The following is a 12,151-nucleotide window of genomic DNA, read 5'->3' as shown; positions in this document are numbered from 1 at the left end:
TTTATTTATTGATTTGACTGCTTTTTCGATCTCTAATATGTCTATACCGTTATTTAGTGTATGTTGTCCAACAGACAGTGGTGATCTAGCCTCGAATGTGCTATACGATTCTGTCGTCGGTATGTTATAAAGTGTTTCAAACGACTTTTTCCTTTATAAAGCACCTGTTGTGGTAAGGTTGATATTGAACTGTCCTCAAGAATAACTTAGATTGGGATTGATTTGTTTCTCTCTTTTCCGATGCCGATATTTCCTATTTCTTTCCAAAAATCGTGTCTGTTTGTGTTGTTACATGCTTCAAGCAGTTTTTGTTGTTCTTCGTACCAATAGTTTCGTTTTCGTCTCCGTACCGATTTGTCAAACTGTTTACGTTTCTGAACGTATGTTTAAGCCTTTGTCTTTGAGCTTTATTATTGCATTTTAGCCACATTTTGTCACTTATGCGTATATCGGACCACTCCAACGTCAATTCATTGTTCCACCAACCACTAACTCGTTCTCTTTTTCCGTTTGCATAACTACGAGTAACCTCCCTTGGGTTTAAATGAGTATTCATTTCCGCAACCAAAATACTCAAAAACTCATTGAAAGACATGTCAATCGATTCCTGTCTATTTTGGTTGGCTTCTAATTCAGTGATTTTTTGTCTCAATTGTTCATTAATAACGGCTTATTCATAAATTCCTCTGTTATATTTCGTCGGTCGTATTTAAGATTTGGTGCATTAAGTTGTATGTTCCTCTTCGATATTTCAATTGGCGTGTTTTCCTCCGCGCGTGTATATAGGTAAATAAGAATACGTCCATTTGCAACAAAATGTCAGAGTTTACGTTGGACTGCTGCACTAAAAACAAGATAAGACGAATCAAGACCTTACTGCCTTTGGTAAACAGTATTGCTGTTGGAAAACAGAACGAAAACGCTATCGAATTGAGTTGATTTTCAGAGCTAAAGCGTTTTAACACTGTTAACGCTGACTCGGACTCGCTTTTGCACCATCGACCCACGTCTGTGTGTATAAGCTTGCGGGCAAAAAAGTGTGTCCCTCGCTGTAACACGTTCTAGCTCTGGAAAATCAAGTCGAATGAACAGTGTTGTCTGTCTGCATACCAACAGCAGTTATGCTTACTAAAGAAAGTGAACGACAATCGCACATCACAATTATCTCTTCAGGCATAGCTGTCTTACTTCATCTTTGACCTTTAAAAATGATATCACTTATCTTTGTATTCACAGCAATGGCAGAGGTGACTGTCCTTACTTCAGACTGGTATAGGTGATCTTTAGCGGTTGGCCATGGTGTATCGGAGCCCATGTAAAGTTCCTGCCCTTATCCCAATTAACCTGTTGCACAAAAATATGTTAAAGATACCACCCACGACGTATATTGGATACAGACAAAGAATTTGTCCCCAATATTTTTGTCAAAATATATTGATTAAAGTTTAAAAGTGTTCTAACTGACAATCTGCTATAATTATTCCAAATTAGTTGCAGCGACAAAACCTTCCATTTACGATAATTGACAGTGTTGACAGTTCAAAACGATCCGTTAAAATACACATACACATTTAATCGCACATGTGAATTGTTTCATGGGGAGTACAGAACACATATACAATTATATTTAGGTTATGCTTCTTTTCATTAATATAATTATGGTTTTTAATACTTCGAGCGGTAAATTAGTCACATAAAACTATTTTATTTCAACTAGTTTTATATCTGCGTTATTTATTATTTTTTTCAATTAACCAAAACACACTATAGAAAACGTATCTTTCTCACAAGCACCGTCTCAATTGCAAAGCAAACACCGATACAGCATGCGTAACACAACTTCATATTTACCTTATCAGGTGAACTACACATCCATCAAATCCAAGTCAATATCCGGACAACCAATTGTCTAAACAATCAAGTTTCACACCTTACCATATCACCTGATCAAATCTCAGAAAGGTGCAACACGCCATTAGAACAACTCAACAGATGAAGTGGTGGTACATATTTAACCCTTTACCACTTAGGAACGTATTTTGACGCAATTGTAGTCCCATAGAAAGTTAACATAAATTAAAACCCTTTCTTACTAAATTAAATTTAAAGGCTTCATTTTCAACCTTTAGATACCGATGAGCAGCAAACAGCATAAAACCTGAACCGACTGCGAGTTACTCACAGGCGGTTCTGGTTTTATGCTGTTTGCACATATGCATTTTTAATTTGCTTCTGGGTGGGAAAGGCTAAATCGGGTGAAAGTTTTATACGGTAAAAACATCGTCCGATTTCGAATAAGATCGTGTTGGCATCTAGTGCCAGGAAAGGCACTGAGCAATGTTCAGTTATCATCTACGTATCGGGCAAAGCCTTTGCAGACATCGAACGGCCACCTGTACAGAACTCAGACTTTGAATCGGCGGCATAAACTCGATTCCTCTTTCAGCGAATTCACTTTGCAATAATGTACAATCCTGCATGATATAGATCTTCTAGGTTGAAATCAAATCACAAGAGCGCCATCCAGACATTTTTCGGTTTCCGCCGGTCTGAACTCTCCTTGTTTCCGAAGTCAGTCATGACTAACCCTTCGATGCCCACTTAAATTTGATTGAGCAAAAGATATAAACGTATAAAGCATAGCTGTTGTCCGAATTAACTGCCATTGCTTATAAACGAGATGTGTGTGCACTGTTTATCCCCATATTTATGTTATAGAGATAACTTAGACAAAATAACAACAAAATGTATCTTTTTGACGTTCTGGAAGCATTAAAAATTTGATGAAAATGGTATAATGAGAACCAGTTAATATGAAAACAAAATTGGCAATCGCCATCATATTAAATGAAATTGTTAGAATATTGAATACCTATCACACTAAGAATATAATTTCAATATGGAAATTCCTTTGCAAAACTTTTTGTCATCATATACAATTAAAAATATACAATAATTTGAAAAAAATAAAAATCTGTGAGCAGTAGTTTTTATTTACGAAATAGGTTGTGATGAAGACAGCGCTGTTTACCCTTACTTTGTTGTTGATGCATTACGTGTTACCTTAGTAGTTCACACGGTCTCAACCAGTCTCTTACCTGAACATCGGTATAGAACACTCGTGCGCTTTTTCGGCGTAACTGTTTTACCCAGCTTTCACCTTAAATGACCTCTTCATTACACCAGCAGGCACGAATGAATACATTCGAATATGTTAAAGGCTGATTCGAGATAAATTTGGCTGCATCACTGTGTCCGTGCGCAGCGTAAAGGATGTAACACTGCTCAATGTGCGGAATTCCCGACTATTCTCTGCTTGTCCAAACCACACATAGACATAAATTGTGGCCCAGTTCTGATTACGCGTTAAAATCCATCTCGCAGAATTTTAGGGTCTGTACTCGGTCACTAAATTGTCAGGGGAAGAAATTATTGACTATCGTTTAACGCAGTTTTGCTTTCAAGATGAGAAAAAAAAAAACACTACCGAAATAGTATACATGCAATGTCTCGTCAAGAGAAAATCGTTTAATTATCTAACCACAAATGTTTGCGTACTAGGTCAGTACGTCTTGAAATCGTTCGTGAACGCCTGAATAGGCTACCCTTATTTGCCAGTTTGCTGTATTTGCTTTTATCAATTCAATTTTAAAATATGCCATTTACAACTTGCAATGACATTTAAAAAGACCCGCGTCATGCGAAAATGGGTATTGTGCCATATGAATACATGTGATATTGCCGCTACCTGTTGAGAACAAAAGAACGTTTCCCAGAATTATCAAATTCAACCCCGCTGTAGTAGCAAGCACTAGATTACGCAACAGACGCGTTATAGTGTATTGGACTCTCGATATGACATTATATTTGTTGATCAGCATTAGTTTTATTTTTCCGCATCTTTTAATAGCCTGAGTTTATGAATTTATTTGATTCTTCTTTATATACGCTCCGTTCAAAAATATTCCATTTAACACAATATTCACATTATGTATCTATTTGTGAATGAATATAGTTGAAGAATTCAAACCTCTGGCATAAATTATACAACTCTTTCTCGGAGAGGATACGGCAGATGCGGCAGTTATCAGGATTATCGTACTTACGAAATTGGCTTGAAACGCGTGGTATTAACCTTAGTTGTTCGTAAGCGATTGATTGGTCAGGGACGACACCTTCGGCCTAAACTGGATTTTGCTAAGAATAAACTTTCTTTAAACGAAATATATTTCATCATACCACCTCATTGATATATGCCTGATATAACGTTGCCTGGTACATTTTTTATGTCATGTTCTACAGGAAGTTCTTATATCAGTCATGTGCGGAGGATGGTCATATTACTCGGAATCAACTATGAAGTATTTTTTTTTCAAATCAGATTCAACAAAACAAACAATTTGCTACCAAGATGTAATATATTTTAAACACAAAATGCAACACAAACAGCAAAAAAAAACACCTTTTTTTACAAATATTAATCGCGCGTGCTCATGACGTCATTATTAACACGTCAAACGGCAAGTCATATTCTTTCCCGCTAAAACTGCAGCTTTTTGCGATTTTTTCATTATATCTTTAAAATCGGTGTCGTAGAGGTATGATAAACAGAAAAACAGGTTACTGCCTAATCTTTTTGTAATATATCAGGCTCGGCACGAATAAAATAACGGCTCGGCAAGCCTCGCCGTTATATTATTCTAAGCATTGCCTGATATATTACAAAAAGATCAGGCAGTAACCTGTTATTCTCTATATAAGAGCGGACAGTGTCGCGGACTGCACAGTCTAATCTGGGACAACACTTCACACACATGCATTAAACCCCCTCTTCACAAAGCACGGCCCAAATAAAAGAAACATACACTCACTTTTGTGTTATGCATCCACAGTGTTCAAGCAAATGGAATGTTCTAACATATTACACATACATTTATGTAGTAATCACATTTTTACTAGGTAATATTTCTAAATATTCCAGATATAAATTATTGGAAGTAAAAATAGTGCACTGTTAACACTGATATGCAAATATTTAAATATACAGGATACACACTTGATAGCTGCTTTGAATGTTAATTCTCTTGCTTTGAATACTTTTAGGACTTTTTGATGGTGACGGTAGTTTCTTTCATTGTGATGTTCAAATGTTTTTATTTATTATTCATTTGATATCATACATTCACATGCATCAACATATAGGCTTTGTGTTGACATTCAATTGCATAGTTATTTGCCAAAACTAGGAAAACAAATCGGAAATAATTAAATTCATGTATATCCGTAATGTTACTTGCAATGAAATGTACCAAAATAGTGAAAATATGTACGACATGGATCACAGATTGACTGAGGTTGACAAAATAATACGAATGCTCTTGAAAGTACTGCTCAATTTCTTGGTGACGAGTATGACAATGTGAAGAAAAATCAATCTAAACAGAACAAACAACTTGTTGGAACACTCTTAAACTATCCATGAACTGTGTACCGTAAACAAATGCATAAAGGAGTCCCTAATTGACAGCTTCTTGACATTAAATGCGGAGACATGCGGTACAATTTAGTATTTTCAAATATTGACGAGGTTTTATACACAAATGCGTCTGGAAAAACCTATGACAATACTGAAAACATTTTTACTGCATTTCGCTCCGCACGTTTGCATCTGACCGACATTGAATTTTAGCGTGTCCGTCGTGTGCAAACCGATGCTGATACATCACGGACACTCCCAAGACCCATTATTTCAAAATTCTCATATTGTCAAAATGGAAGCTGTTCGCCGTTCTGGACATGTACCGCATGGATAAAAATTTGGCACAAACGAACAATTCCGGAAGAAAAAAGACGTGAATTTTATCCTCTAGTTAAACATTTCCGGGATCTGAAAAAGCGAGTGGTTCTAGTGCATAACCGATTGTTCGTTGACGGAAAGGATATCAGAGCCGGTGATGTCGTGATTCCTCATGACCCTACGCGCTCGCAACGAAACACATCGCCTGGGCCGCACAGCATCCAACAGCTTAGCGGAAACCGCCCCATCTTTCGCAACGCAGGTCAATCAAGTAATCAAACTGATTCAACTAAATTGTACAAGAATTTATAGAAAACCTTAACCAATTTGACATTTTCTCCTGCCTAGAAACCTTTTGTGACAATAGTCACGTTATCAATGTAAAAAAATATTCACGTTTTCTGAAGTAGAAAAAACAGATCACAAAACGATTGTCAAAGGTCAAGTGGGATCGCAACATTTATTAAGGACACAATATTGGAACATTTTGAAGCAATGGATACACAATGTGAATATGTACAATCGTTAAAACTGCCAAAAAAGCAACCGATTTAGATGAGGATGTTATTTTTGGCCTTATTTACATTCCAGCTGAAAATTCTAAATATTGTGACAAACGTTTATGTGAAACGGTGTATGCTGAAATGGATAGCTTTAATACACATTAAAAATATTTATTTCTTTTCGGAGACTTAAATGCTAGAACATTAGCATATTCAGATATATCTGATGTTGATAATTGTGTTTTTGACATAGTTGATGTTGAAACTAGCGATATATTTGAGAATAATATTTATGATGAACTAATTAAGTGTATGTAATATGCCAATTACTCGTTGTTGAAAAGATAAAATAATAAATCATAGTGGTAGAATACTAAGTGATTTTTGTAGAGCAACCGAGTGTATTATATTAAACGGTCGAGCTTTTTAGACAGATAAGGAAATTTCACATGAAAAGATGTGTCGACTGTTGATTATGTTGTAAAGTCTTACCTTTATTTGCAGACTTTTGTGTTGATATTTATTTGCCCATTACTGTCAGATGTTCGTTGCAGTCTGGTCTTTAGACTGTGCTTTGAAATATAAAATTTATATTAGGAACATTGTAATGAAGAAATTCGTAAATACGATCAAGCTAAATAATCAGATTTTCCCTTAAATTATCGCATGTATAAATATGAGCACACAAATGAAACATATCTAGACATTTAACCTTGTTTCTATAGGCAATATTTTATCAATTTTAGAATGCGTAACAATCTTATGCCAATAGAAAAATTAAGATGGTCAAATATTGACCGCATTGAACGACTATGTTATCTTTGCAATTTAGAATTTATACCAATACCTTTTAAAATGCATATCTTTTAATGAGCCACGAAACAAATATCTACTTAAGAAATATCGAACGAATGAAAACTGTATAAAATTAGATTTACTTATGAATGACAATAATGAAACTGTTCTTTGCAATCTTAAACAATTTATTACAATTATCTTAAAAAGTGTTAAAAATGGCCACCAGGCACACTCCTCAAAAAAGTGCATATATTAAGTATCATCAACATGTTTCTATACCTGTACATTTGTTTCATGTTGTCACATTCACATTTGAATTTCTCAAATATCACATGACCCATAGCTTGGGCATTTTTATGTGTATATCCTTGTAAACTCATGTCACATATGTATGTGCGGAGTATAAATAAACTAAAAACTTTACTGTTCATACTTGATTACAGATATGCTGCAAGGTATACAATTTCAAAGCAATTTTCCAATTTAGCGTATAAGCCTACATTGCGGAGTTCATTTGCGCATAATGCAACTAGATTTTTGCAACATTTAAGCCGATTATGTGTTAAAATAGACGAAATCTGTTTGTAATCCTCCTTATTTTATGTATATAAACGCATGCATGTTAACCTTGCTTATCTAGTGCTCATATTCCCCAGAGCAGAGACCAAGGTGAGCATTTTATTAACAAATTTATGCTTTGAAAAAGAAACAATATTATTTTATGCTTTCCGTATGTTTATAGAGAAATATCAGTGAATTAAAACTGATATTTCACTGTTTCAAACTGTGACAAATTTGTTGGAATTGGTGGAGTATCGATTTTAATTCACATTTGAAAATGCGCCACTCGTGAAAATATCATTTTCTATTATCACTTGTGAATTTAAATGAATATTCCACCAAATCCAACAAATATCCTCTATGTATTGTCGCATAACCGACTGTCAGCAGTATGACATATAGATGCGAAGCACGAGTTGTTTGATAATACATATATACGAGCATTACCGTATTATGAGACATTAATTATGATAGATAGATCGATATATTATTTCGTTTTCAACACGATTTGTTTTCCAGAAATTGTATTATGAAAGCCGTTGTATAAAACTATCATTATCTAATTTGTGAACAACGTATTTCTCCACATGCTGCCCATGACTTCTTTTAATCATTTATATCATTACACAACACTTTTACGACGAATTAATCAATATTAATAAATATTGAGTTTTAATCATATCTAGTTTTATGTCCATGGTTACTTGCCTTAAATAAAATAATTGTTTGAGTTAATAACAATTTCTTATTTGATAATGTTTCTGAATTTTCATTTTTCATAAATATTTAACTTTTTCTTTAAACAGATTAGTACTAAAGATTTTATTGTACATAATTACTAAAGATATGATTTATAGTTATATATATATATATAATGTTTGCAACAAAAATACGTGATTGTTTTTTATCATTTTCTTTTACGATCTTGGAGAAATACTGATAAAAAATCGCGCTGATATGAGTAAATAATTGAGTTGACTCGATACAATGCTTTATTTCTTTTATTGTAATTGACAAGCCATTAGTTTATTATTTCATTAATTATCCATAGTTCATTAAATGTGCATGTTACATAGCTATACTTTTGTTGAGCACGTTGTGTTTATTGCTATCGACATTTGTCGACATCTCACCATTTTTTAAAGGCATTATTAAACGATGTTTCTTTAATCACCGCTTTTAGAACAAAACCACGCAGGAAAAGACATGCCTTACACCATTCACAAACAGTCTTGTCTTAAGGGTATACCCCTCCCGCACCCAACATCTCCGTGTCCCGAATGTTCCTTAGCTTTCTATGCTTCTGTAAAAAGTTATTATATTCGATTCATAAACACACCAAAAAACTCAAACAATAGTTTAAATTGAATATAGGCGAGGGCTTACGAAAAGGGTTTTGTTATAACGGAAAAAAGCTAAACGTTGAAAGAGGAAATATTTTTGCTTTTCACAAAATAAATCGAAAGCTTCGTCAAGATATTTTAATTAAGCTGCTTACGTCCGAAAACTGCGCTAATTAAGGAACTTATTCGGTGAAAAGTGTTTCTCTTTGTTTTTCTTATTTAACACTTTACGAGGGTACACCAGTTTACCAAGATTGCAAGTTGCAAGTGAAGACTATATCCAAAAAGGGGTCCACGAGTAAAATGCCTAACTTGTCTGTTTCTTGTAACTGTAGGACAACGATGTTATCAGCCGTCACACTCTTGCTGCTGGTGTCGTGCTGCGGCATGGCGTCAGGTCAGTGGGGCGGGGACCGTTGTTCGCCGAGATCCCCTCCGTTAGACTGCAGAGTCGTGCTTTGCGCGTTCCCTATAAACTGCCGTTATGGATCATTCACACCAAAAGGCCGATGCTGCCCGGTGTGCATAGGTATTGTAATTTATGCTCTCTTTGCTTGTATCTTTACGTATATAGTACCGATATCATATAGAAACAACTAGGTGAACACTGATTTGTGATCTTCACCTGGGCACAAGTTTAGACAACATGCTAATACAGAAGAACAAAAATGTGTGGCGTTTTTGACTTATATCCTGGAAATGCAGTTATTCAGACCTAACGCAGATATTCAGAATCTGTATACATATTAAACGTGTATGGGCGTCTTGCAGAGCATGTTTATTTATTAATACTAGACCTTCTATAATTAAGGCATAACTATTTAACTTCACGTCACATCGAAGGAAAGAATTACATAACATGAACAGTTTTATTATAAAGTCAAAATCGTCTTGTGCATATACACTATTACTTATATTGTAAAATATTTCACGACTACGTTGAGTAATATGAACTATAAGAGATATCATATACCAACCTATACGATACGACATTTTACTTGTATACCATTTATAACGCCCCCATCACGACTTGCACGATGATGAGTACATATGACTTTGGAGAAAACAATCTTATCCATAGTTGCAATCATCGTTTACCCGTTATATTTACAAAACGTTCTTTTATTTCAATGAGTAAACTTGAAATGGTTTGTGCTTTTGAAGGATTAAATGAATCAGCTTTTTATGGCTGTTTGCTAAACCAAGTACATTAAGGAATATGTTTATGTCATGCAATGTAGAGATACCTTTGTGCATATCATTTTCTCTCTCTTTGTTAAAAGATTTATTCATGCTGTAACCTACCTATTGTCACTTTAATACGATAAGTTATTCATTTTTTTAAATTAAATTCAAAATAAACAAACGCATATGTAAGCGCGCTTATTTTATTAAATATTCAATGTCCTCTCCATAAACAACGACTCGTGCTCTGTTTGTTGAATAGATAATACATGGTGTCAGTTAACTGCTAACTCTGTTCTTGAATCATGGCCTTGTACTAAGAAAAATGTTTTGTTATGAAAATTATCAACAAATTATATCATATTTATAACGCTTTTGTTCATATTATGAGCATGTTGGATCCAAAATTAACCTGAGCCGTTTATGTTTTTAAGAAGATTGTTGGGGCTGGCCATGGCCAGGAAAGTAAATCCACACGTCGTGAGAACAAGGTGGGAAAAGGAATAACGATAACTACGATCAGATAAAACGGATCGAAGTAACGGACGACATGCTATTGTACTGAAAATGTTTGCCTTTGTTAAAAAGAATAAATAAAAACTATTCTGCAACCATGACTCTATTTTACCATACATGTACTAAACACACTATATGAATAGAAATTACCAAATACATATATATATATAGTAAAACTGATGAGAGTAATAACCTGACAAATGAAAATCGAGACATGAATTATTGCAAAGTCGTCGCTTGATTGCTAAAGTGCTCTAACTACCAATTTCATTTTTTGGAGAAAAACGCGTGTAAAGGTTTAACCTTCATTTTCTCACTTATCTATGCACGTATGTTGAAAAAAATATACCGGAGTGTTTATCAGCAAACGGAGAATATGAATATAATTAAATATTAACTTAAGTAAATTATATGTTAATGTTAATTGCAATTTGATGTTTGGATGCATTCTGGTATTTTTTTTTAAATCGTTAATTCTGAACTGCTCTATCGGGACATAGAGCATTTTATCGGTTACGGATCTGGACATAGATCATATTAAAAATTATACATTTTCTAAAATATATATGATTTGGTGTATTTTGCAGCATGTTGGACTGTGACTATAGTACCAGTGTGTAGCATGTTGGACTGTAACAATTGTAACAATGCAAAGCATGTTGGGCTGTGACTATTGTACCAGTGTGTAGCATGTTGGAGTGTGACTATGGTGTGACTATGGTACCAGTGCGTAGCATTTTGGACTGTGACTTTGGTACCAATGCGTAGCATGTTGATCTTTGACAATGGTACCAGTGCGTCGCATGTTGGACTGTGACAATGGTACCAGTGTGTAGCATGTTGGACTGTGACAATGGTACCAGGAGGTAGCATGTTGGACTAGTCAAGTCAAGTCAAGTAAATTTTATTGTGTAAACAAAGGCCTCCGGCCCAAAAAAAACATAGTAATACATTATAACTATCTATTAAATCAAATAAGAGTTGTGTCTAGTACAAACTTATAAAAATTCATACGGGTTGTTTTAATATAGCAATAGTCATTATAAAGTAATTCATATTTTAGATGTTAATATAGTTGCGGTTAGAAAATATCTACACATAGGTAAACACATACACAAACAACATCAATACAAACAAAACAGATGTGTTAATATACATCTGAAGTGTTTCATTAGTTATTGATAATTTTCAATAAATGAACCACTTTTATACTTAACTTTTTTAAATAGTTTTATCATTAGCTCATTAAGTTATAAAAATTTAGTGGTGAATCGCCTGAAGTATTCCAGCTATAAAGATAATTTAATCTTATTTCATTGTATTTGGTACACTTGAAAAAAGCATGGTATTCGCAATCCAGATATCGAACTTCGTTTGTAGAACAATCATTACATATTCTGTTTTCTTTTTGTACATTATTGTGTCTACCCAGTTCGATTTGTAATTTA

At 34.3% G+C, this 12,151-nt stretch overlaps 1 protein-coding gene across 1 annotated transcript; it reads left to right on the top strand.

Annotated features, from left to right (window-relative positions):
* The first annotated feature begins 7,713 nt into the window (after positions 1–7,713).
* Positions 7,714–10,798, top strand: LOC127840701 (uncharacterized). Its single transcript, XM_052369114.1, has 3 exons — positions 7,714–7,767; positions 9,338–9,531; positions 10,622–10,798. Exons 1-3 carry the CDS (start codon positions 7,714–7,716, stop codon positions 10,692–10,694), a joined length of 321 nt encoding a protein of 106 aa, XP_052225074.1. The 3' UTR covers positions 10,695–10,798.
* Positions 10,799–12,151: the final 1,353 nt, after the last annotated feature.

Source organism: Dreissena polymorpha, chromosome 8, assembly GCF_020536995.1.
Source record: "Dreissena polymorpha isolate Duluth1 chromosome 8, UMN_Dpol_1.0, whole genome shotgun sequence".
In the NCBI taxonomy this organism is placed as follows: Eukaryota; Metazoa; Mollusca; class Bivalvia; order Myida; family Dreissenidae; genus Dreissena; species Dreissena polymorpha.
This window is presented reverse-complemented; position numbering and strand designations above follow the sequence as displayed.